Source organism: Anarrhichthys ocellatus, unplaced genomic scaffold (genome assembly GCF_004355925.1).
Source record: "Anarrhichthys ocellatus isolate YVR2014 unplaced genomic scaffold, GSC_Weel_1.0 scaffold1, whole genome shotgun sequence".
NCBI classification, from domain to species: domain Eukaryota; kingdom Metazoa; phylum Chordata; class Actinopteri; order Perciformes; family Anarhichadidae; genus Anarrhichthys; species Anarrhichthys ocellatus.
Genome location: NW_022280031.1, coordinates 8,154,654 through 8,181,700, shown reverse-complemented (window position 1 = coordinate 8,181,700; position 27,047 = coordinate 8,154,654). Strand labels below are relative to the sequence as shown.

General features: G+C 42.1%; 3 protein-coding genes across 13 annotated transcripts in view; 2 read left to right on the top strand and 1 right to left on the bottom strand.

Annotated features, from left to right (window-relative positions):
• The first annotated feature begins 9,759 nt into the window (after positions 1 to 9,759).
• On the top strand, positions 9,760 to 20,016 carry LOC116381113 (leucine-rich repeat neuronal protein 1-like). Its single transcript, XM_031842957.1, has 2 exons — positions 9,760 to 9,847; positions 16,877 to 20,016. The coding sequence occupies exon 2, from the start codon at positions 17,109 to 17,111 to the stop codon at positions 19,254 to 19,256; it is 2,148 nt and encodes a 715-aa protein (XP_031698817.1). The 5' UTR covers positions 9,760 to 9,847; positions 16,877 to 17,108; the 3' UTR covers positions 19,257 to 20,016.
• A 429-nt stretch (positions 20,017 to 20,445) lies between these two features.
• On the bottom strand, positions 20,446 to 26,230 carry sumf1 (sulfatase modifying factor 1). Its single transcript, XM_031842987.1, has 9 exons — positions 25,854 to 26,230; positions 24,327 to 24,500; positions 24,085 to 24,159; positions 23,395 to 23,477; positions 22,622 to 22,744; positions 22,402 to 22,516; positions 22,101 to 22,214; positions 21,955 to 22,014; positions 20,446 to 21,108 (listed from the first exon to the last, which is right to left on the bottom strand). The coding sequence occupies exons 1-9, from the start codon at positions 26,112 to 26,114 to the stop codon at positions 21,007 to 21,009; spliced, it is 1,107 nt and encodes a 368-aa protein (XP_031698847.1). The 5' UTR covers positions 26,115 to 26,230; the 3' UTR covers positions 20,446 to 21,006.
• A 229-nt stretch (positions 26,231 to 26,459) lies between these two features.
• The window catches only part of LOC116381048 (inositol 1,4,5-trisphosphate receptor type 1), a 63,806-nt gene continuing 63,218 nt past the window's right edge, over positions 26,460 to 27,047 (top strand). For 5 of the 11 annotated variants that reach the window (XM_031842917.1, XM_031842885.1, XM_031842900.1 and 2 more), the window contains exon 1: positions 26,460 to 26,756. The gene's annotated coding sequence lies outside the window, so the exon portion shown is untranslated. The remainder of the gene's footprint in view (positions 26,757 to 27,047) is intronic. The other 6 variants (XM_031842925.1, XM_031842932.1, XM_031842909.1 and 3 more) reach the window with 2 other exon arrangements.

Below are 27,047 nucleotides of genomic sequence, written 5' to 3'. Positions count from 1 at the left end.
AATTATTTTACATGGGAAACAAATTGTTGGCTATTCATTTCCAGTCGATTGACAAATCCAATATTGACTAATCGGTTTATTGTATATCATATATTATGTCAATATGAGTTTTGTGACTCATTATTGATCATTTGTGCACAGAATAAGAAAAGGATTTTGGAGGAACTTTGACCCTGACAGGCAGTTCAATGAGTATTTTGCCATACCATTTTAATTTAAACACATCCAATTAAAATACTCTGAAAGACCGTATATTTGTATGTACTTTACATAAAGGTGTATCAGGGCAGAAGGGAGAGTTTACGTTCAGAGCGGGTGAGCCTGGATCTTGCCTGTCAGGCTGAGTGGCACTAAAGACCCAGAGCATGAATAAATCACCACAGTTTGACCCATTTAAATACCAAATGGAACCATGCTCTCCACTGGGGAACTACAGGCATGCTTGAACACACTGCTTCATTTCCATGATGGCAGCAGGATGCCACTGGTAGACGGTGCGACTATGGGAGTCATCGTATTATGCAGCAGCCTCAAAAGTACTTCTGGCATGACTGCATTGCCTTTGGCTCAGGGTCAAAGAACAGAGACGTCCCATGACTGCAGCCTGAGGTGGGTGATAGCACAGTAATCTAATGATACTGTAACCCTGATGTGAACTCAACAATTCTCAGCTGCAGTGGCTGAGAGAAAATTCTCAGTCATGCCTTCCTTTTCATTCAGCTTCTCTGCGCCCCACAGCATTACCCTCCAGCCTCCATCTCTAATTGGTCACGGCGCTGCTCAGCAGCAAAGTCATCATAGACTGGCTAGTTGTCTAAAGGCCGTCTCTGTTCACTTAACTCAGCAGTGCTTAAACAAGTCCCTTAATGTAAGCCACAGCACTTTGAATTGGTGAAAGCTCATTCATTTTTCAGTTAAACATGTAGGACTACATTCATCAATTTCCTACACTGATATGCTTTTCTACTCTCTCTGGGGGAACCAAGAATTTCAAGGCTAACCTTTGGCCCTGATAGGTTTATTCATGCCATGTGACTCCAACCACACTGCGGTGTAAGTCTCTAATGAGATTGTTTGACAATTGTATGTGTAAAATGTACCTTGACTGAGCAGGTTTCCACCTGCCGCCACCACTACCACCGTCTGTGCGACTGTCCCAGAGAGAATGTAATTTCTTGTCAGAGGAGCTGGTTAATATTTAAACTTCGTGTTTGCCTAGATGTGATGAGTGACACAAACCACAGCACTGGGAGGGAGGGAGATGGGTAACGGGGCTGTTCCAGGTCAATCCAGTCGCCATAAAAAAAGGTTGGCATTGTACGTCTCTGCAAGCCATGGTATACGATGAATGTCGATGTTTCAGAAGCAACAATTGCCCTGGGGACTTTCCTATGTAACATTGCATAACAAGCAACATTTACTTTTGGTTTCACACGGGACATGAGCAGTCTCCTGCGTTTGTTCCCACCCACCCTTGATGTTCCACATTTTCTACAATGCCACATTTTTTTCCTGGCAATTATCTGGGCAGATTGGGTGAGTGTTTGGCAGAATGACTATTAGGAGACTTTTTGAACATACTGTTTTAGCTGTATCTGCAATACAGACCAACTACGATGGACAGTGGAGAGAAAGCTGGAAAATATTTGGGATAGCATGTGCTGTTGAGAGCAGAATCATTTTAGGGAAAACATATCTCTAGAGCCACCCTTAACCCCAGTGAAAGAGACTACCAGGAACAGTCCTAGCAGCCCTATAATGTGCTGACGACTTTAAGTTGTTGCTGTGGAAGGTTGTGTTAAAAGGTGCCACTTACTTGAATCAGTCATTGCGGAACCGGATGTCAGGGTTGGAGAGGCAGCAGGGCCATGCGTGTTTACTCAAATGTATATTTAGTAATTAGTAATGAGGCTTGGAAGAGTTGTACCACTGCTTCACTGGGTCCCTTGAAGAGCAGTCTTTATTGATTTACCGAATGAAGCTACTTTTTTCTTAAATCCCAAATGCATTCCAATTACTACCCTGAATCATGCAGCTGCAATTAGTCCAGAAGCTGATGTAGTGCAGTAGGGATGTGTACCTGAAATCCTGTTTTTTTACGCTAAAGTATATGTGTTTGGAAACTGTAAATAGTCCTGAGGCATCTTTATGTATATTTAACATACATATACAGCAGCTAAGAGGAGCCTAATATTTGATCTCACAGTTTGTCTTATGTCAGGTGGTGTTTTCATAATAGACTACTCTCTATGTGAGACAGTTGGTCATTGAGTTTGAGTTAAAAAGACTCTTTCAGGAATATTCTCCGGAGTTTTCCTGTCCTTGACACCGTCCACTCCCACCTGCTACTTTATCTCTATCTCCAGCTCTCTCTCGCTAGAATCAGCATGATTTATAAGGGCTAATAGCCGCCCACTCCCTTCATGCTCTTTAACTCTCCATCTATTGATATTAGCCAGCCGGGAAATGGAGCTAAATTATCCCATTCACCAGGTGACCTTAACAGTCCATAGGATTTACCCTCTAAGAGAAACTCTTGTAAATTGTAACATTCCTGTACACCCACACATACACACTGACAGATTTCAACCCACTGACATCTGCTTATGCACATGTAGCAATTTAATTATGCAGCTATTATCATAACGTTACAGAAATAATAATTACAATACAGCTTTTTTCCTCCTAAACCATGGCACAGTGTAGATAACCAGCAATGCAAACAAGCACAAAAAGGCTCTCAGGGCTTTCAAGATAAGGTGAAAAATAAGGAAAAGGCAGACAAAGAAGTATTTCATATGAGAGCAGACAAGTAAAAGAGGCCACCCAACCCCCTCCCTTTACCCGAATAATACCCTCAGAGAACAGACCGGTAAACCTCTTCATCAGCCCCCAGCCCATCAGTCTTGCCATATATGGACAAAACTGGGTGGGGTAGAAGGGATACAAAATTCCATCACTCTCCTCACTTTTCCTCACAATGCAAATTCTATCCCCTCGGGCTTAATCACTCCAACGTGTACTTATTCACCTTGCTTCTTCCCATGTGGAACAACCCGGCCTGTCATTTAACCCAAAGCTAAACCTTGTGCTCAATGGGCATTTTTTTCTTGTAAACAAGCATTTGTAGGCTGCTGGGATGAAGTGCTTTGGTGGATTGAGGGTAAACAAAAGTGCTGCGCGTGAGTACTGCATCTTTGACATTTCATCCTCTGACAGGAAAAGTGCAGCGCTTCTTCTTTGAAAATCTGAGATATTTTCAAGTTGAAGCACCAAGAGCAGCAGAACAAAAACGTGGATTGTTTTGGACAAGAAAATGTGCTGTGAAAAGCACTTTTACAAAGACAGCTGCTTCAGCTCCACACGCATTCTGTCTCTATTGAAAATATCTATAAAAAAGGCGCTGATGCTCTAAACAGAAACCCAGTGGGCACAAGACCTAACATTATCTTCAGGATTATTTCCTCCCCCCATCTCAGCTGCCCATAGACAGGCAAACACAGACACACACACAGACACACATCAGCAGCAGTGCCACTATCTCTATACCGGCAGCATCAGTGAAGAGACACATTCTGACTCCAAGTCTCAGACAGAGCATGTAGCTAACAAAGAGCAGTTGTCTTTGTTCAGCTGGTGCAGGAGAGGGAGGCGTGAACAAGGAGGGATAAGGATGGAGGATGGGGAGAGACGCCGACTTCTCTTTTTTCTGTTTGAGCTCAAAAAACAGCAGACAAGAAAAATCCCCCCCACTAATCAAACACATACACAATTCTACCTGTTTCAACCCAGAGTCCTGAGCTGCAAACACTTACTGTGCTTAAGCAGGTGGTTTTAAAAACAATGAAATATATTTTTGATACTTACAGTAGTGGTGTATAATATAATGCAATTTATTGCTTTTAAGCATGCAGTGTATCTCTGCTCTTGAAGAAAGAGTTTAGCTTTATCAATGCTGACAAGACTAGGCTCCAGCAATGCAAGCTGATGTGTGAGACGGTACTTTGATACAGCGGGATAGTAATGGAAGTATCCAAATTGAGACACAACAACAGCTTATTGAGCTAGCATGTTTGTCAATTAGCACAAATGCTCAGCACAAACTACAGCTGAGGCAGATAGCAATGTTCATTTTGCAGATTTAGTCATAATTTAAAAAGGCCATGCAATCGTCATAGGTTAATACAATTATGCCCTAGGTATGCTAGATACATCAGTTATGAAGTGCACAGACACACAATAAGCATATCATTTTGTGATCACTACAGACCATTTCTCAAAATAAAACATGATGAAGATTGAGTTTTCCTTTTCGAAGGAAATATTTTGCAAACGGCATCAAAGTCAATTTAATATGAATTCCTTTTTGAATAAAGGCCCCCCCATCCCAAGGGCCCCGGTGCAACCGCGGGAATGTGTGTACATAATGTCATGGCAATCCCTCCTGTAATTGTTTATATTTCAGTCTGAACCAAAGTGATGGACCATGACTGTCATATTGTTATTCCTAGAGCCGTGCTGCTGGCATGGTGAAAGCCAGAGCAGGGGAGAAATGTGACCATCAACATTTTAACAACCAACCAACAATCACTTCATGTTCAGTTTCCCAGCAGGAAGTAAAGAGACACTAAGTTATTGCGACCTAGAGAGAACTGAAAGAGCTAAGTAAACTTCTTTCATTATTGACTCAGAACCTTTCGGTGTTTTCCTGCTTCGTTCTCTGGAGACACAATGCAGTCGGTACGGTTCCATGGTCCTAACATACTGTTGATAATTATTTAATCATGAGAGACAGATGGTAAAGACATCTTTAACTCTGTGCTGTCATACTTTGCAAAAGATTGCATGGAAAATAGTTAAATTCATTGAAGAATATCTTAAATTCATGTTTTCCCAGCTGTGTCTGAAATCTGTAGTTTAAAACCCCCCCACAAAATGAGTAGACTAATTAGAGCAATTCTCTTCTCCTCCTTTGCAAACATCAGTGAGCTGCGGATGCCACATGTCAATTAAATATTAATGCTCTGGGTTTCTTTTTGTGAAAGGAAGAAAAGACTTTTCTGATTCATGTTTTTAACATGGGAACATAAGAAAGATGGATTAATAAAATTGATTAACACAAGGCCATTATTGAATACTATTCTTGCGGCACACCCAAGAACAATTACCTCTATTAATAATTTTAGCATAAAGCGAATAAGTAATAATGGCTTCCTCACATACACACTTATACAGACAGACACACACACGCGCTTCAGAAACTATTTTGATTTCGATTGGGCCAAAACAAATCAAGCAAGGCCTGTGTTTGACAAATCCAAATGAAAGTCAATCCCCAAGAGCTGCTGCTAAATTGCTTTGCTCAGGAGCAATTATAAAGGGATCCCTTGATTTTGTTGTTAAGTGCCTCGTATTGGTTGCGGAGTGGCAGGCTCTAATGTGGACACTAATACAAAGTGACATGTGTAACAGGACTCAGGACCCCATCACCTCCGTGGCTATTAAGACCAATTCAGATGAGACGTTTCACACTCACGCTCACCTTGAGCTGTTGGCAGTGCCACTAGATGTAAGCAGTCAATGCCAGTGGAAGAGCGCTGCCTTACATTTCTATAATGATTGACACAGTAAACACATAAAAAAACGTACCATTCTAGAAAAGTAATCTTTCAAAATTCACATATATGGCTCATCCTGGATCCAGACCTTCTCAAACCCCTTCCCTCTAAATCTGGCCCGTAGCTGACTCTGTCACCACTGTTTGGGCCAATTTGAAGTTTAACCTCATCTGTTAACAAACGTCTTCGTCTTCTGCAGCTGCATATTGTTCGGAATGTGTCTGTTTAATTAGACAAATCCTAAAACACACCTTATTGATTTTACTATGCAGGGGAGTTCAAGGCATCTTATTAGAGTGATGTGTAAGAAAATACTTAAAGTAATAGTTTGACGTTTTGGAAACTTTTATTCACTTTCTTTTCCGGGAATAAGATGAGAAGAGTTATACTACTGTCATGTTTGACCATTAAATATGAACTACAACCTGCAGACGGTCAGCTTAGCTCAACATAAGGACTGGAAACAGGTGAAAACAGTTGGCCTTCCAGCACCTCTAAAGATTCCTTACGTACAAAAAAACTTGAAAAAAGTGTAAAAATGACAAGTTATGGTTTTAATGGGGAATATGTGCGAGATTACGGGAGTCCATACTGGTTGTCTGGCAGCCTCACAGCGAGGCACACAACCCGCAGATACAACTTGTTGTCAACCAAATGAGATATAACGTGTTAATTAGTGAGCTTTAGAGGAGCTGGGAAGTCGATTTTGTTACATTTGGAAAGAGCAAGACAAGCCGTTTTCAGGCCTTATGCTAATCGTCTCCTGTCTGTAGCTTAGTTAGCGACATGAGAGAAACATTGATTTTCTCATCTCTCGGCAAGAAAGCAAATAAGTGTATTCCCCAAAATGTCTAAAAGCTATTTCTTCCTAAGACAGGTGAAAGCTACATGGTAAACAATATAAGTAGCCTACCACCTGAACACTCCATTGCAATCCAATATAACAGCCCTGCAATAAATTCAACCACAGTGAAGCTCATAATGTTCAATTTGTGTTGAGCATGTGGCTGACTCAACTCAGAGGGGATTTTCTGAGGCTGTAGTTTGTGCTATTGTTGTGCTGCATTTTGTACCGTGTTTCTGTGTCCACCAACTAGCACATGCTTTATTTGTTTATTATTCTACAGTTGATGAGGGGAGACACAGACAGAGATTTCGACCATGACAAACATGGTATTAGGTTAGGAATAGGAAATTGAAATAAAATTGGATCTGTCACTTTGTTCTTGAGAGTGACAGTGTTTGTTATGTACACACAAGCATGTGTGTGTGTGTGTGTGTGTGTGTGTGTGTGAACGTGACACATCTGCAGTTTGTCAGCAGTGGTTGCTCTATCCTGGCAGAAGGTACCAGGAATGTTGTGCTAGTAACGTAATGTCACAACAAGGTGACAAATGTGCTCCATGTTCAGAGGCAGGCATCTGCTCTAGCTACAGCTGTATAGCATCAAGCTGTTCATATTAATGCCAGTTAAAATCAGATTTAATCTAATCACCAAAATCAAATTAAAAACTGAAACATTTATCTTACAAACAAAATCCTCTGTCCTCTTATGCTCCGATAGACATTATTTAACATATCCTAAACTGTGGGTGGACTCAGACAAATGCTTAAAGATGGCGGCATCACCACCAGGTCACTTTCAGTGAGTGTGTCTGTGTGTGTCTTTGACTACTTCAAACATTCATCCCATCACTCCTCAACACTTCTCATTTAATATTCTACCCATCAATGACCGAAAACAAGCACCAACGAGGAAAACTGACATAACGTCTTCTGAGTAGAGCGTAAAGCAGCAAAAGGATAAGAAGACTTGCGAAAGGTAAAACAGGGTGGCATATATACATTTCTGTGTGTTTTCCCAGCTGGCCATGTGGAGCGAGCTGTGTGATCAGAGATCTAATAAACCGGTGGATATATGCTGCGTCGCCTTTCCTGGGAGGGAGTTGTTGCCATAGCAACCACACCACAAGCACTGCAGGTTAACGGTGGGAAATTAGGTTTTGCCGGTTGCAACTAACACACGGGGGCGATTGCTGAATCAACGTTGAGCTCTCTGTGGTGGCAGAACGATACAAGTGGCTCCCACAGTGTAGTTTTCGGATACTAAAAGAATTCTTTGAACGAGTTCCAGTTGGCCTCCAGCAACATGAATTACATTTCACTAATGTGTTTGTATTTAGAAAGGCTTTACTCTATATTTGCTCCATGCAGTCAGCACTAAATCCTTAATTTGAATGGAATAAAACATTTAAAATCAGATTACCATAATCTCTCAAACGCTCATAATAATCTCAAAAAAGGAATTCTTCTAACAGGTGGTTTTAAGTATTTTCTAAACTCTGTGTGTACCGTGTGATGAAAACATTTCAGATCATATAGTGCAGAAGGTTGCAATAACATGATTTCCATTTGTAGTTAAATACTATAGCATACATTACAGATTGGCCCTACTAGACTAAGGCTGAAGGAGCATTTAGTGCAGTTAATGTTATAAACAATCAAAAATGGAAATAAATCAGTTACTGTTGCCCACTAAACCCTCTTTTACTCAAAGCTGTCATCCGTCTGTTTTGCTGAACCTTTTAATGTTTGGCTGTTTGTGTTCAGAAGTAACCTTTAGGCTAAATGCATAAAGCTGTTTACTCTTCATGCATTTCATTGATGAGGCGACTGCATAAATGTGTTCAAGCTTCATAGTTTTCTGGATTCATTCATGGACTTTTTTGTGGAACATCATAGATGAACCTGCACAGGCCGTCTGAGTAGAATTTACAGAAGAGAGAAACACTGAAATGATGAAAAAGTTTTGTCGATCTTCAGTCAAAAATGTAACTTTTCTGCTTCCCACAGGCCGTCACTCTGAACACTTAGGATTAGTCATACACTGTCAATAACCCACTAACACCAAAATATCAATATTATGTTAGTTTTAAAAGCACAATGTGTTGCTTAATATGCACATTTAATCTGTCACTGTCAATCTCACACACTCTATATACAGTACATATAAATCTTAATTTATATTATAATCATATACTGTATATTCATTCCTTCAAAATGTATTTGTTCATTTGTTTTGTTTACAATTGTTTATCTGTTCAGCTTTGTTGTTCTTGACCCCAGCTGTTATTTCCATTTTTGTGTTAGTACATTATGAGAGATGCAGAAAATGGGTCAAATTCCTTGTTTGTGCATGATAGGCCAATAACGCTGATTCTGATTCTGATTAATTCCAGCATGAACAGCCAAAACATGCACGTGGCATCTGCCTGCAACACTTTATTGTCTCAACACAGAGTTGATCACATCTCTTCTTGTAGCTATGGATGATGAACCTGTCAGGCAGCTCCCAAAGCAGCAGCTCAAACAGCAAGTGATGAAACGTTGTCATTTTCACTGCTCCCCCTAGAGAGGGGGGGGGGGGGGGGGAGCGAAAGAATCCAAACAAGTGACACTTCTGAGAGAAAAGACTTCTCCCTTCCAACATGACTCCTGTGTGCAAGTGTGTGTACACGTGTGTGACCTAGAGAATGAGAGAGACTCACATGATCCACTTTAAAGTCCATTTCATTACCATAATTATATAAATTATTAATTAGCAAGTCATTAAAATGTATATCAACTGTGTCCATGGTACCAAAAAAGTCTTGTGATGTCCTCCCCTCAAACAAGCCTTTTCCTAACTGATGAATACATTTCACTTATGTTGACGTGAGAAGCGACGACAGAAGCACATTTTAAAGAGGTCAGCAACAGACACATTCGAACAATGAGCTCTCAGCGGTGCAGTGGGCTGCGTATCGGTTCATCCAGCGCATTCACCACAGAACTCGCAGCTCGTGGCCGGTAGGGTGGGACTTTTTTTTGTTCTTCCCATGGTTTGTGATGATGACAGAACAGATGGCGAGGTTGCCTGTTTGGGCACCACTGTTGGTGTCAGACGCGTTTCAGTTGAGCTGACCTGCACCAGGCAGCTGCTCGTCACTGGAAGCTGTGCGCCGCATGCAGCTTTTCCACTTCTGAAGTACCACCGCGTTTCCAGCGCTGGAGATCAGAGCAGATATTCCAACCACTGGGGTGTTTTCCACTGATAAGATTTCGTCCTCGTTAATAAGGCTGATTGTTTTTCATTCAAATCTTTAACCCCTCGCGCATCATCTTGGAGTTGCGGATACTGCATGGGTCAGATACAGTAGCCTGCAGCAGGAGGATACAGCGCTTCAGAGGTGAGAGCAATGTGTTTATTTTATGCATCTGCTGAGATTGTGATACTTATGTTTATGAAATATATCAACTGATCTGTTCTCCATTTTCCTGCTCGGGACGGTATATCCGTCCTGTCTAGAAAAGAGTGTTTAAACTCGTAAAGATGAAGTCATCATTTTTACGTTTTAAGAAATGGAACAATACCGCGTTCTCTCTCCGTGGCGTGGGTCCTCCTGCAGCGCGTGTTATCACCGCAAAGAGGAAAGGTAGTGTTAGCTTCAACAAACAAAGATTTTATAAAGACACAAGATTGATCCGAATAGTTGAGCATATTTATTGATGTATTCTCATCATTTATCTGCTATGTGTGCGTCGGGTCAGTCTTATCAATACAATGTATAGAAGTATTAGATCTGCAAGGACACTGTGCTCTGCAGTGTATCTAAACAGTATATGATTATTATGAACCTTTCTCAAGTCAAGACAATTTATGAAAAATATGAACTGATGATCAAAGGAAACAAAATCAAAACATATCAACATATACAATCGGTGCACTGCAATCCTGTGGTAATATTTAGAGACATTCTCTGCTCATACTTGTACTTACTTACTAGCCATGAAAAGCCAAGCATTAATGTCAACTCTGAGCCTCTAAAGGGCTCATTATTAAAACTGCAGTCTTGCCATCAGTCCTGACATTTCACTGCGTTGTGACACCAGGTTCAACTAACAGTGAAGTGTAACATTTACACAAACTGCAGCATCACTCGCCAGTGCAGAGTGCTGCTGAAACAGCTGAGTAGCAGCAATGGGCTAATGTGCTCCATCAAAGCTATTTGCATAAGACTCAGGGAATTGGCAGATGTCTCTGAAATGAAGACACAGTAGACAGAGACAGGGTTCCAGGGTTTCTACTCAGAAGTTGGAGAAAGCAGGGGGAGTGTGTATTGTTAGGGTCAACTTTGTCAATGGGCTCTGTTGTTTCAGCTGCTGCACAGCGGCACCTGTTACTAAGACCACTAACACCACAAAGAATCACCAATATCAGTACACTGTGGTAGATAGGTTATCACGTATGTTTGATTAGGAAAGGAAGAGAATTAGGCACTGCATGATTTGCACGCTTGTTTTCTGGAAACCGCAACCACACAGCTTGTATGTAGTTTACTTTGTCTTGGGAGTAAAAGCAGACAATTGATACAGATGTCGCCCAATGAGCCAATGATATAGGAGGCCGTGGCACCTTCCCCCAATCTTCACAAGGCACAGTGACGTATCTCCTCAGCTGGTAATGAGGAGTGTGAGAACCTGCCAAAACAAAGACACGTCTTGGTGTGTCCGTGCGTATTTGGGTACGAGCCATTGTGAGCCACGGGGCCTAACTCTGCAGCATGTGTCAGTGCTGGGGTTCCCACAGCAGTGGAGACGAGGGTGTAACAGCTTGACCTTCTCCCTTTGTGAGCGTGATCTGAAGGGAAACATGGAAACAAGACAGGCCATTGTAAGGTTTAGTCAAGATGTTATGACTGAGTCAGCTGTTATGTCAGCCATAAACTGAAAATAAACTTTAATTTTAGATAGACAGGGTGTAAGAAACTTTAACGTTTGGATGTGATCAGGCAATATAAAAGTTAAAGTTGAACAAAAACCTGGTGAAAACTTGTTAAAAAAAATCACATTCCCATTTATGCTATTGTGCCCTTTATGAAAAAAAAAAAGCATTATTAATGACACAATCTTTTTGGGTTTAAAAGCCAGTTTCAATAGTGCAAGTTCATCTTCCTTGACCTCTGCATTGTTTCAAATAGTGATTCCTCTGATATTAGAGACCTGCCCGTCAGTATTATTGATCGATGCTCCAATGACAACAAATTGGCTTTTCACTGACATTGCACCTGTAAGGATAGATGAAGTGGAGGGAGACGATGAGGGCATAAGCAGGGAGAAACAATTGAGTGTCAGCGAAGAAAAATTGTGTCAAGATCCATCTCAGTTCCACGGGGAAATAAAGCTACCGTATGGATTTGCAGTAAGCAGAAATGCAGAGACAATTTGCCATGCTGCGACTTTTAAACCGTAATGCAGTCTGAAGAGACATTGTAAAAGTGTGCAGCAGATGTTCCTTTAATTCCATACATTGTTTTGAATTTTCTCATTGCACCTTCAGCTCTGTTGCGTTTTCAGTTCATCAGTTTCCTCCTGTGGCCTTCCAATTAAAGGAAGCAAAGCTCTCCCTCCTTACTTTCTCTCGTCTCTCTGACTGAGTGGACAGGCATCCTACTCCTCCTCGACTCTACACCTCTGCCATCAGCAGCTGCAACGGAGCCCTGTGTGATGTGAAGTGAGACACTTGCATACTAATGGGGCAGAAACAGGATGTCTCTGAGGCAGGCCAGCACAGTGGAGACATGGAGAAAACATCAGGCAGCACCACTCAGCTTCCCAGCACCACATGATAGCTCTGGGTTGAAACTGATTGTCTAGAAATACTGCCGCTTCAGTGCAGAAATCTAGAAATACATCATTACAATGTGGTGTACGCTGATACAGACTTCTGAGCATTTGTGCATTACACGGTTGTGCTTACTGTTGTTTTATCACATGGTTTCGTACCAGTAGCATTTCTCACTGACGTGTTCTTTGAGCTGCCTGATGGCACTGATAGCTCTACTCATGTCTTCTCATTTGGTTATGAAGCAGACATGCCCGTGGCATAGCCGTTGCTATGGGGATGGCATGTCTGAGAGCCTGTTGTGCGGCTGCTGATTCAGAAACACTGCTTACATTTTGCACCCAGTGAAAAGGGCCTTAGAAATAGAGGGGGGTAAAAGCAAAGCCTCCTATGAAAAATGATGCAGTGTGTGCTATCAAGTGAGGTCCCTCCCGGCAGCACCAGTGGCAGATGGTGAAATGTAGTATTAGCAGCATTGCATCTGAACTCTTAGAAGGTGTAAAGTCATGTAGAAGGAAATGTCCTCAGACTAACCTTTGAGACATCCTTTTAACAAGTCTTTCAAAGCAAATCGTCTTTTTTTTTACTTCTTCCTCTGTAAACAATGACTGCACACACAAACACCAACATTTCACAGATCTAAAGAGGAACGGTCCTCCCATCTGACTGCACTGCAGGTCTGTGTTTCTTAAGTGACTCTGATTGTCTTCATTGCTCCCTGTATTGTGCAGAGATCCTGTCTTATAACTGGATTTATGAGGCCTTAACATGAAGAAGACAAAGCTCATTACGTGCCACAATTATATCTCGCTGTCATGTTGCAAACCTCAGGGTCAGTGGTCCTCCGGTGGAAACATCAGCTATACTAGGTGTGTATTTGGAGACGACGTGTGTGTTTTAAATGTGTAATGTGTGCTTAGATTAAAGCCTCATAAGTATTGGGTGAGCAAAGAGAGTAAATCCCTCCTGCTGGATGCTTCAATTCAGACAGTCAACTGGATAATCCCAAGCTGTTGAGGGATTGTATCTGCCTCCTTCCAGTGGTCTGCATATGCATGTCACAGCGTGTGAGGGGAAACCGAATGTGTATTTTTTGGCATTGTGGAGAAATGGGAAATGGCTTCAGTGTAAATACATATGTATGTAAAGTAATCAGTTTCCCACCGTTTGCCCTTATCATGTTTTATTTGATCTAAATAATGTAGTCCTTCTAGCACACATACACACAGACATTACCAAATGCATTTACAGTATGCATCAGTTTGTTTGTTCATCTATTGGTTTTAAACCACTTTGTGAACGTGGAAGTCAGAGGTGCTGTACTGTACTGTAGGAGATGACACTCACAAGGTGAAAAATGAATTGTGAATGAGTTGGGACAATCAATAAATATGTGTGTTGATTCAGATATATGATAGATGCTGTGTAGGAAATGGATGGATGGAGTGTGCTTTAAAAGTGTCTTTATGTCAACTGCATGAAAGCTATTTGCTGCACAAAGTAAATCATGTGAGATGGAGATGTCTCGGTATAGGCTATAGAGAAACCTATCCCACACACACTGTAGCAGAGTGGCAAAGCAAACAGGTGGGAAGTCGGTGAGGGGTCATGTATTTGGTTTGCAAAGCTTTCCCGTAAATACTCAGAGGTATCCTTAAAGGAATACGTTACACAAAAAAATACAATTTGTATCAATTACTCACCTCGTGTTACCTTGAATTCTTGAAGAAACGTTGTTTTTCTCACAAGCCTCCAAGGCGAACAAAGAAAAAAAAACTAAGAGTTTCGATGAAATAACTGTAAAACTATTTCAAAACATCCGCTTACAAACTCTCACACAACTCGTGCAGTATAATCCAAGTCTCATTTATCCAGTCGTATGCTCACTACTACCGAACACATGCATCTTCACTGAAACATAACTATTTAAAACACAAATCAGTCTAACGCCTGCGCAGGCTTACTCAGGGTAAGTAATTGATATACAAATGGTCAGGCATTTTGTGGGTTAAACACAGTTAACTACAACCACTTCAGTGGAGCTGATCTCTGGCCAACATTAGGCAATATGTGAGTCTACTGGGCAGCTTGTAAGTATGAATTTGTATACTGCAGTGATTATGAAGAAAGCCATCGGTAAGAAAGAGCATATGTGCTCAGCAGAGCTTCCTTGGGTCAAAAAGGTCGGCACGTAGACACAGTGAGAGAAAGGTGGGAACGGATGCAGAGCCCCGTAGTGCTGCCAGTCTGCCAGAAACCTGGTGCCAGGTGTCTGAGTTTTATGGGCTCAGCATGAAAGCAGTGATTACTCCGCCTGTCTCCTCCGATTTAATACCCGAGCAGTGCCACACATGGGGGAAGAGAGAGGACGGACAAATGTATCCCCAAATTAATCTCTATATTCCAAGCCACAGTAGATAGTAGTTTAATTGAAAGACATTTGAATGGATTTTTTGAGAAACTGAATGATGGATGGTTAAAGGTAGAAAGAGGAGCCACATGTTCAGCAGTTAGGATCTATCAATAGAGCCAAAAGAAGGTTGAGGTCCCTGCTGCCACACTTCAGTCACACTAAGAGAATCAGTTTGATCAGTTTGAGTGTGACCGGGTTATTGCAAAGACAGGCCACCTGATAGCACACACCATATGTGTTTTTACTTAAAAAGAAAGAAACATGGATGAGCTGTCCTGCTTAACGTTTCTGCTGCATATTTACTGTATTTGAGACAAGCTGCTTTTAGCCTGCAGTGCCACTCTTCTGGCATGTTTACATTTCTAGAAACAATCGCATTATGTGTTTTTTCTGCAGAGCATAGTGTTCCATTTTGTATTTGCTGAGGTGCTTTTATACTATTGTACCTGCAAATGTGGAAAAGAAACTGTGAGGTGGTGTCAACACCTCGCAGGGCGCGAACAGACAGCACATGAAAGGAGAGGAAAAACATCTGTATCTGTTGTATGTTAATACTGGAGAAACTTGCCAGTTTTTATGTCAAACAAAATACACCCAACTATCGCTCTCTGTTGCACACACACACACAAACACACACACACACACACACACACACATTGGATGCTCAATGTCACTATATTTATGAGGATAAATGTGAATTTCTAAGAGTGTGAGTCAAGCTAGAAGCCGACACTGGGATGTTTAGTGAGTGAGAGAAAGCCAAGAGTCGCTCTGTCTTTCTCTCTTGCGAATGTAAAGAAGAAGCTGAATTTTCATTTTGGTTGTTTATTTTAATAATTGGCACTTTTGACAGCTCGCTCATCACTCACAACTACTCACTTGCACACACACACTCATGCTGACAAAGTCATGCCTGCACGGTCAGGAATGTTTAGTCATTACATATTTTTTTTGATCACATAAGAGTTTAATATACATGGATATATTTATGGGTTTGTTCAAAGAAATTCATGGCTGATTCTTCATCACCATTGCTCATGATATCCTATCTTCTTGTGAAAACTGAGTTAATACCTTTCATCCCTACAGACGTTTCTGGGAGTTGGTGTCATGAAATCGACAAAAAGAGAGCAAAAGCGTAAAATATTACGATCCCTTTGGGGGCCCAGCCTGTCAGTCCCCTCCAGTCTCTCTCTCTGCTTGTCTCACTTTGACCAAACCTGGAATAGTACGGTGTGCATGAATCAGTACCAGCTTTGGCTCTTAAAAAAATGCTTAATTCATTTCACATGTGTGTGACTGCTTCCTATGGGCCTGTATCATAAGTAGTGAGTGATTAACAGTGAAGAGCACACACTCCCTGTTTATTAAGCCTGTTGTGTAATGGGCTCACAGCCAGAGCTGCCGGCTGTGCCTACACCACACACTCGTTCAAGAGGATCACTGGTACCAAGCTGGTATGGAGATAATCTACCGGGCACAAGAGCGCAAAACATGTTGGTAATCTCTGAGGAGACAGATATGCAACACACATCAGGGAAGCAGAGCTAATATCAACCCAATCATCTTAGATAATGAGAAAAACAGTCCACAACTTTGCTTCACTTTATCCGCTAGTTCATGGTGTTCTAAGGTAAATTGACATTTTTTGTGATGGAATATCCAAATTATAGCTATCTTTACATGAAGAAACAGTGCCAGAAATGTTCACTCATGATACAGAGAATGGCCAAGCGAACGGCATAATGGTTTAAAAGGATTTTTTTTGGCATGCATGGCCTCACTCAATTTCACTGTATGTCAAGATTCAGAAGTAACTCTTTCTCAAACTTATTCTTATTTTCAAACTGTATCTGGCTGTGTATGAGCACATTAAAAGGTAGGGAATGAATGTCTACACAAGAGCAGGGCAAAAAGACAAATTTGACAGATATATTCTGCCCTGTTGGACACGTCAACTTAGTCCCCTAAATATCTGCGGGGTGGCACTGTGGAAAACTGCCACTTGCCTCATTTGTTACCCTTCCAAGGTAACCAAATATGTCGCTCTTAGATTTTCACACTCTCTATTCCGCTGTTTTTCTGTTCATCTTATTCAATACGGTTTTGCAAACTGATAATCAAATCAGGCTTTATTATTTACAGGCTTTAACATTGTACTTGCTTTCTGTCTTTCTTTAGGCTCAAACCTCAAGGTGAGGAAGTGAGAACAAACAAGACAATCAGCAGAGGTCAAGTTTGAACCAGATGATCTTCTGCAAATAACTTTCTCCTGGATTAGAAATCACCACTGTGGAAAGTGCCTACAGAATTCAGCAGGCAGTGAAGAAGACTAATGCTCCTGAACGTTACCTCCAAGCCTTTCTCAAGAACCTCTCATCTAAGCTTCGTGTGAGCTGAAGGAGCAGACAAGATGGCGCTCAGTTCGCAGCCGTGGCCTCCTCTACTCTGGCTGTGTATGGGATTCTTTCTGTCCTTTCTGGCACCAGTATATGGCAAAGAATGTCCACATTTGTGTGTTTGCGAGATTCGCCCTTGGTTCACTCCCCAGTCGACCTACAAGGAGGCAACCACGGTGGATTGCAATGACTTGAGGCTCATGCACATCCCTACCAACCTATCCACGGATACTCAGGTGTTACTGCTCCAAAGTAACGCCATCTCTCACACCAGCGGAGAGCTGGAGGCGCTGTTCAACTTGACAGAGTTGGACCTATCCCAGAACAATTTCAGCACTGTGGAAGCTGTGGGCCTCACAAGCATGAACCACTTGACCACCCTGCATCTGGAGGAGAACCAGATTAGCCAGCTGCCAGACCACTGCCTCGGAAACCTCTCCAATCTCCAAGAGCTTTACATCAACCACAACCAGATAAGCGCCATCTCCCCTCGGGCATTTGCAGGCATGTGCAGCCTGCTGCGCCTTCATCTGAACTCCAACAGGCTCCATGTCATAGACAGCCGCTGGTTTGAAGAAACACCTAACCTTGAGATCCTCATGATCGGGGAGAACCCAGTTATTGGCCTCCTAGACATGAACTTTAAGCCTCTCGGAAGCCTGAGGAGTCTGGTCCTGGCTGGCATGGACCTCACTGACGTTCCAGCAAATGCTTTTGTAGGTTTGGATAGCCTTGAAAGTATTTCTTTCTATGACAACAAACTGGTCAGAATCCCTCAACTGGCCCTTCAAAGAGTTCCCAATTTGAAATTCTTGGATTTGAACAAGAATCCAGTTCACAAAATCCAGGAAGGAGATTTCAGGAACATGTTACGTCTGAAAGAGCTGGGCATCAACAATATGTTGGAGCTAGTGTCATTTGACCGCTATGCTCTGGACAACCTACCAGAGCTGACAAAGCTGGAGGCCACCAACAACCCTAAGCTGTCTTATGTGCATAGGTTGGCTTTTCGGGACATGTCCTCTTTGGAGAGCCTGATGCTCAACAATAATGCCCTCACTGCTCTTTACCAGCACACTGTGGAGGCGTTGCCTAATCTGCGGGAAATCAGTCTGCATAGCAACCCATTGCGTTGCGACTGTGTCATTCAGTGGATGAGCTCTAACAGGACCACAGTACGCTTCATGGAGCCCCTGGCCATGCTCTGCACCTCCCCGCCGGAACTCAGAGGCCAGCGGGTTCGAGAGATAAGGCTGCTGGAGTCCCCGGAGCAATGCCTGCCCCTCATATCCCACAACACATTCCAGAGCCACTTGAACCTCGAGCTGGGCACGAGTGTCAGTCTCGACTGCAGGGCCATGGCTGAGCCAGAGCCTGAGATCTACTGGGTGACTCCTCTTGGTAGCAAAATCACAACGGACTCTGTTTCAGAGCGGCACCACTTGAACAATGAGGGGACCCTGCGGCTGTCTCATGTTCAGGTGGAGGATTCTGGTCGTTACACCTGTGTGGCCCAGAACACAGAAGGAGCTGACACACGGGTCGCCACCATCCGTGTGAACGGCACGCTGCTCGACAGTGCCGAGGTGATGAAAATCTACGTCAAGCAGACCGAGTCGCACTCCATCCTGGTCTCCTGGAAAATCAATTCTAATGTCATGTCCTCCAACCTGAAGTGGGCCTCAGCCACCATGAAGATTGACAACCCGCACATCACCTACACAGCTCGGGTCCCCGTAGACGTCCATGAGTACAACCTCACACACCTTCAACCTGCCACAGAGTATGAGGTATGCCTCACTGTCTCCAACGTCCACCTGCAGACGCACAAGTCGTGCGTTAATGTGACAACACGTGGCGCTACCTTCTCCCTGGACCTGTCAGACCAGCACCCAAGTGCGGCTGTGCTGGCTGTCATGGCGACAATGCTGGCTTTCCTCAGCCTGGCCACTGTGGGCGTCTACGTTGCTCGCAGATGGAAGAGAAAAAACTACCACCACTCTCTGAAGAAATACATGCTGAAGACGTCCTCCATCCCCCTGAACGAGCTTTACCCCCCGCTCATCAACCTGTGGGAAGTTGATGGGGAGAAGGACAAAGACTGCAGTGCAGAAGGAAAACCCTCTCCTGTTGACACCACACGCAGTTATTACATGTGGTGAGGACTCAGTAAGGAGGCCTGGATGCCTCTCCAGCAGCACTAAAGACACACTTTTGCCATTTTGGTGCAAAAGTCGAAGTTGCAAATGTTTTTTTTTGTATTCTTAGCTTTGCTAATTAGAGGCAGAGTGATCAAGGACTGGATTTTTATTAGTATAGCGTATCGCCTTTGTTTGATTCTTTCTATCTTTTAATTGTTTTGGACTTTCCACGATTGAAGCTGTATTTAGCCTCCAGCTTGTCTTAGTTGCTATGCTGTTGTTTCCGTGGTGCATTTTTGACACTCTTTCTTTTGGGTTAATAATACAGCAGCAGGGGCCGATGGTCTTCTTGCAGCAGTAGTAGCAATCAGTGTTTCTTTCTCTGTTTTGTAAAACAGTTAATCTGTTGTGCACTGATAGATAATGGAGTTTGTATAAACTTCAGTTAAAAGCTGACAGCGGGGTTTAGACTTGTTAAACTGTCTACTGAATGTTAGCAATTGTGCAGTAATGTTGTATCAACTATACCTTTGAACTTTCTGATTTAAATTGCAAGAGAATAGGATTAGTAGTTGATAAATGTGATGTTAATACTAGAAATATAAATGTTTGCTAAAACATTTTTGAGTCTTTTTACTAAGGTGCATTAGAAACTTTCTGACCCTTTCCCCGTTTACTCACTTATTTTGCTAGACTTTTTCGCTCATTGCTTAGTTTATTATTTTCACATGCGATCTGTATACTGAAGAAGTTACAATAAATACCGTTTGGTTCTTTTGCAGACAGTTGGTCTTTATTAACTTCCCAGTTATACATGTTGTTAGTTGGAGTCTTAATCGCATGTCTTTGAAGAACTTAAAACTCATAACTGTCTGAATGAGCTTCACACTGTCACAGTGCTCACTGCCCTGAATCATCCTTTCTGACAGAGCTTATACTCTGTCGGCTTAACTCCTCAATATGCGTAGGAACGAAACACATACTGTACATTCACTCTGGAGACCAATAGGCAGACAGATATATAGATATTAGAGGATGTGCTGCCCTCTGGTGGATGCTACACTTTAGCTACATAATAAACCTTTATATGGTTGTCATATACTGTAGGTCAGTAATGATAAAACAGAGTAACAGCAAACTAGCACCTTGAGGTTCCGCATCAATTAACTAAACCTAAAGTTTCACACACAAATTCAGTGTAAAATTTGAGTCACATTAAGCCAATAAATGCTTTTTATTAAGCCATGTTCAGGCCACAGACATTACACACAATGTAAAACTAAAATCTTGAAAGAAAGAAAAATCAGGAACTTAACTAATTAGAACACACAATTACACACACAGACACAAAGAAGAATGGGATTGGTTAGGATCCCATTTGTCACAGATTTATCAGTGATTGTAAAAATTAGAATAATTTAGTCTGTAGCTCGGCCAGCCTTTTTGTTGATCATGACAACTTGTACAACTGCTTGCAACGATTTGTTTTGACATTTACAAGATGCTGAGTCATTCAGTGCTCTCTCCACCTGTGCTCAAAGGCGTAAAAAGAACAGATGTAGAAAAAAAACACTGCCTTTTCTATTAATTTCTTCGGTAAAAAAAAGTTATACAATTTTACATTTATGGCAATATCTGCTGGAATGGAAGACATTTTCAACTCCCCATCAGTAAGATGGCACATATTAAATTCCTGTCCTTGGTTTACTCCACAACCAACACCGGTGTAAGAGAACAACTGGAACCCTGTGTTTAAGACGACCGGTTCAGGTCACTGTTGACCCTGAGAGACACAGCGGAAACCAAGATTAGAGGCTGCGCTGTCCGGAGTGTTCTGACTACGGGCTTCACATCGGTATCTGTAACAGTAAGACTGGAGGAGGGGAGAGGGAGGGGGGAGAGAAACAGGGACATTTACTGTGGAATTCATTTTCTCAGCAATGGAAACTGCTTTGTGACAGTATACTTAAAAAAAAAAACACATAAGGAAAACAATCATACAGCCAGCACAGTATTTCTGATTTCTTCTTTGATCATCCTGCTCCTACACCCGTTTGTGCACATTCACTAAGCCTGGCTGACTGTTGTCCTACCTCTCATGGTTTATTCATATGAAACTAACTAGACCTATGTGCCTGCGACTTATTTTGCATCCAATCAGTCACATTCCCATGGCAACCAATGCTTGTGTTAAGCAAACTGAAATGATGACCAGTAGGCGGCTACAATGGATTTAGAGATAAAGTAAATATACTATATGCATTAACATGAGTTTTCTTGTCCTCTGCATTTCACACTTAAATCCAGAACAAACAGAGCCACTGAACAACAGCGACTGAGTATGAACGAGCACAGAAACGACTGCACATTCCAGAAGAAAAGAGAATAAGAGCGAGGCGGTATTTCCCCTTTGTAATCAAACAATTAGAGAGCAATAGAGAGCTCTTCTTCTCCCTTTGGAAATGCTGATGTCAGAGCTGTTGTTGACTGGATCCAATACTTGCTATGAAACAGGTTTGGACAACCAGCCAAAACTATTTTGTTTTCACTGATCCACTCACATCACAAAAGACTTCACTGCCCATAAAACTAACCACCCAGTGAGCTATTTTACCAGTTCAAATATGCAAGTAGACAATTTCATGTTAAATAATTTAGATGTTGATCTTGATTTTTTTGTATAAAGCTATAGAGCATAATAGTGGTTGTCTTTTTTTACCTTGTGGCACATGTAAGAGCCTCCCTTCTTCACCTTGTCTGTGCCGGACGGAGGACCCATCTGAAAGAGAGAGAAATGATCAGATATCAGGACAAAAATTAAACATGGGCAACTCAAAAGCTCAGAGGTATTTCAGAGGTTCTTACTGGGTTGTGTTGTTGATCTGTGGTGTGATGCACAGTCCACCAGTCTGATGTCCATTCCCATGCATTCCCGGCCATATCATACAGACCAAAAGCATTGGCGGGAAACGACTTCACCTGTATTTGTGTTTGCCAGAATGAGCATGTGACTCTGAGGGAACTTTCCAAGAACTTACTGACAAAAACAAATCATTTAGTGTGGCAATGGCTCATGATCAGTCATCCAATTCCTCTCTAACCTAAATCACGATGCACCTTTAACACACCCATAACAAAAACATCTGTCAATCTTTCATTTTCTCACCGGTGAAGTTTTGATGTATCCGTCCTCCGCAGAGTTGTGGTTGGGAAAATCCCCCTGCCAGAGGTTGGCGTAGTGTTGTCCTTTAGGGTTCAACTTGTTTCCCCAGGGGTAACGTCTACATACAGGGGCAGTATATCAGGCAATTGACATGTGACAAACCCCAGCACATACGCAAGCACAATGGCGTATTTTACAGTCACATAATGAGTAAATATCGTGCCTGTCTTTAAGGCCGCCCCTGCAGGCGTACTCCCATTCTGCCTCTGTAGGAAGTCTCCTGTTGGCCCAGGAGCAGTAGGCTACTGCATCCGCCCAGGACACATGTAGAACAGGATGGTCCAGGCTGCAAAAAACAGGTTGAAAGTTAATGACTGAGCTTGTATTTGGTTTATCAGTTTGCTTTGCCAAAATAAAGAACTGGCATAATAAAATAAAAGAGGAACAAAATCTACCGTTGTTCTGCGTAAAAATGCCTTTTGACTACAGCAGTTGGGAGTTAGACTAATCAAGTAGGTTTTGTCTTTTCACTGCCAAATTCCCAGTGTTTCACAGACAAATGTTGGAAAAATTGCAGTGGCGGGTGTTGAGAATACTTGCAGTCCACAAACAGGCACAGAAGCCCCATCAACAGCATGTGTACGAGCATATCAGGAGCCAATCAGCGGCCTAAGTAGTATATTTGCTTGTTTGATTTTGTAGTTTTTCAGTTTGACAGATACGTGTTGGATGGAAGTTTGTCCTGTTGGATGTATAGGAGGTTAAGTGCGTCAATTAATATGCAAGTATGTATTTATATTTTGTGTCTTCATTGTCAATATAGGACTGGTAAGTGTTTAGTGTTTTAACGTGTGTAGAATACTATTACTTTATATCACATATATAAGTATTATTTATAATGAGGTTTTAAACACTATCGAACAGGGGGACAATAAATACAAAAAACAGGTAAAATTGGGTATTTGGGAGTTTCTCGTATATGTGGTGTCTTTCTACATGTTTGTGATGTTGGAGTCTGGACCATCAGGGTGTCTCCAGTTGGCCCCTTTCACTGGAAGCCACCAGGGGGCAGCAGCCACCTAAAAACAAAGTGACATAAACAATGGTTACTGACTGATATTATGCTTCTTTCATACTCTTCATTCCATTTTCTCTCTCACACACATAATTCAGGGTTCATCTAGAATTGTCTTTGGCATAAAGAATTGCAATTATAGTAATGGTTTCCAGTATTGCCACACTAATGGGTACACAGCGCCTTCTCAGCCACATGATCAGGCTGCACATGACAGCTGAGATGAAGCAGCAAGTTCCCTGATGTCTGGCTTTTGTCTGTGGGAGGCCTGTGTCTATATAAAGACGAAAGAATGTGCGACCGCAGGCTGGCAGGTTTTCCTGTGCTTAGTACACAAATATTACTGTAAAGATGTTCAAATAAATTAAAAAAAACACATTACACAAACACCGCCTTTCTTCTCCTCACACGGCTCATTTCATCACAACTGTGGAACGTCTATTTTATTGCTTGGAAATAAATGGAAAGAAGTGACAGACAGACAGACAGTCTCTCTCTCTCTCTCCCCCTCCCTCTCTCTCTCTCTCTCCAGGGCTCTAAAAGGCTGAGGCCAATAATCATGTGGGAAGTGAGTTGTACAGGTATGGCGACAGTTGATTTGTTATACTTACTGCTTGGGTGATTTGGTTTTTCACACTCTTGCTCAAAATCCCCTCAAATACGAATGAGTCTCCAAATGTCTCTGCCTGAAAGCATGAGGTCAAAAACATTTAGAGCAATGATGCCTACTAACCTTGTGACACTGAAATAAACACTGCTGCAGATTTGCTTTCATAGTAATTGGTTTGATTGATTAAATACATTTGTAATGAATTCAAAAATACAGCTTGTGGTTTAATCTTGAGATACATACCTCAGTAATGTATGCTGTGGCATTTACAAAGCTCTGGAACTGTTGGTTAGTGACTTCCTGGATGTCCATGTAGAAGGAGTCAACATGCACCAGCCTCTGAGGCCCCTCACCATCTGCAGGGATGCCTGGATTGTCCGTTCCCATCAGGAACTGTCCTCCAGAAACCAGCACCATCTGTATGGAAGAAATAAACTTGTTTTTTTTGCACAAGTTTGACCAGATTATGACCTTAACCTTCTCCGACCAAAGCCAAAAAAAAACAATCTAATTGAAGGAGCTTGTTGAAGGACACTGTAGCATAAAGCACATTGTCCTTTTTCTAGTTCATGCTGAGAGCAAGGAAATAGAACTACCATAGTAGACTTGAAAGAAAAGTTCACAGATTTTAAACTCTTCCTATTCAAGTTAAGTAGCGTGAAATGAGCCTGCAGTTATTACTGATGTTCTCTGTGTCACAGCTGCAAAATATGTCGTTATTTCGCATCCCAGTGGCCCACTTGGAATGAGGAAGAACTCCAGAGGGATATTCGTATTTGCCAGCTGAGAATGTGTTGTGTGGAGAAGAGTTGGAACAACTGATTTGCAGTGCAAAACTGCGCAGCTGACGGTTTCAGCGTCTTTGTTTAAGGGCAGTTGAGCGGGGCAGGTGATACTAAATCAGCCTGCTGTCGGACTGAAATGGGAACTTGTTTGGAGAGTCCCTTATGTGTAAGATGTCAACATTTAAAGAAATCAGATAATCCTTTTTTTCCAAGTTTGATTTGAAAATGCATGTTTTGTTTATCTAATGTGGTCTGAAAGTATGACTGGGCGTTAATTCAATATGATGAATTATCGTGTTTCAGCAGAATGATCGTGATGAAGTCATATGTGGAGATATTGTCATACACAATTGCATCATCTAAATTGATAGTAACAAGCACATACCAACTCAAATTTCTTAGAAAATCTGATTTGATAAGAATTCTGCTTATCGGAATACCCCAGTGTAGTTAAATATAATTATTGGTTCAATGCGATTACTGTACTACTACTGTATTTGTGTTAATGCATGTAAACATAGTCAGTGATTAGCTGGTAATATTATTGTTTTTCTGAAGCGGTTGTTAATTTTAAGTTCTTAATAAACAAATAACACACAAATACTCAGTACTTTTTATTTGTCAAGTATTTAATTCACACTGGAGAGCACACAAATACAGTATGCTCTATCATGTGGTTATTTCATATAGACTATTGAATTACCAGAAAACGTGCTAGCTATATATATATATATATATATATATATATATCAAAATATGAAATGACTTATATCGTGATGGTCATGTTGCCCAGACTCAAAAGGGTGTCATCATCATCCATCTTTGTACCTTAACTTTCAGTTGCGGTTTCAATGATATTGAACACCATTTCAGGATCCCCTGGTGATTAATTGAGAACAAAAAAGTCTCAGAAGGGACCTTTGTCCCATGTCTGCTCTACTGTCAACTGTTCAACAAAGTCAAGCGGACGGCAGCGATGGATTACCTGACTCTGCGTTTTCTTTTCATCTCCCTGAGCCTCGGGCGACCTTTCATTAGCGCCTCTTGAGTATGTGTTATCAGGGTCTGCGGAAGCTGTCCTGTCCTCCACATGCTCCAGAGCAGCGTCTCTCTTCAGGTTCCCACAGCCGCAGCCCGCTGCTCCCTGCGGGACGGTGGGCTCCGACTGAGCCCCGCATGAACCCCGAATATACAACACTCTGTTCACACAAGTAAAGACGAAAAACAAAGCGAAACAGCGCACCATTGTTGCAGGACGCGGCTCAAGAGCTGCTCATTTTGTTGATGCTCTCACTTCCGCAAAGTCACGTGGGCAGTCAGCTGCGTGCAATGTAACTCTTTCCTGCCCGAAGTGAATATTTGTTAATTTCTGTTAAAAGAATATTGTTACATTGCAAATCATGTTTAGGGATTGTAAATATAGCAGATGTCTATTTTGATATAAATAAAATAACTTCCCTTAAAATACTATTCAAGTAATTGTTAAAACAAAACAAAACAAGTGGTGTATGTTTGAACGTTTATATCGAATAAAATACTTTTGTTTTTCGCACCGTAAAAACCAACGCTCCACGGTGTGAGTGATAACACGTCGTGGTTTCCCCTGGTGGTGAGATGCGACCACATGGACATCATTTCCCGGCTATCGACGCTCCGGCTGTTTGAGCAAAATAAGTGGCAGCGAGCCAGGCAGCTCAGCCGAGGAGCCAGTGTGCTGCCCGCCTCAGCGAGCACAGCCCCGGAGCTCCGACGGCCGCGGGGAGGTGAAAGAGTTGACACAAATAACTGGATTGTTACAGCTGCGGAAGAAGGCTGGATCTCCCCCCCGGCTCGGCGGTGAAGAGGAGAGCCAATGTCGTCCAGAGAAAGCTGAATACCCACGACCGAGGTAAAGTTTAAAGTTTACCATCCTCTCTTTCTGTCTCCCCTCGTAGCGGAGGGGGGGGGGGCAACATGTTTAGTTCGCTCTCCTTAAATGGTTAACAAAATGCTCACATCTCATCATCATGTCGTCGTTTACACAACCGGGGACCAAAAAACAATCACGGAAACGAGTCCGATGATAATTTGGGATTACTGTGAAACAGTGTGATTGCAGATGCCGAATCAAATGACAGCCCACCATTGGACGCGTTTACTCAAGTTTCATGTGCGTTTTATTGGTCCGATAAACGGGCTT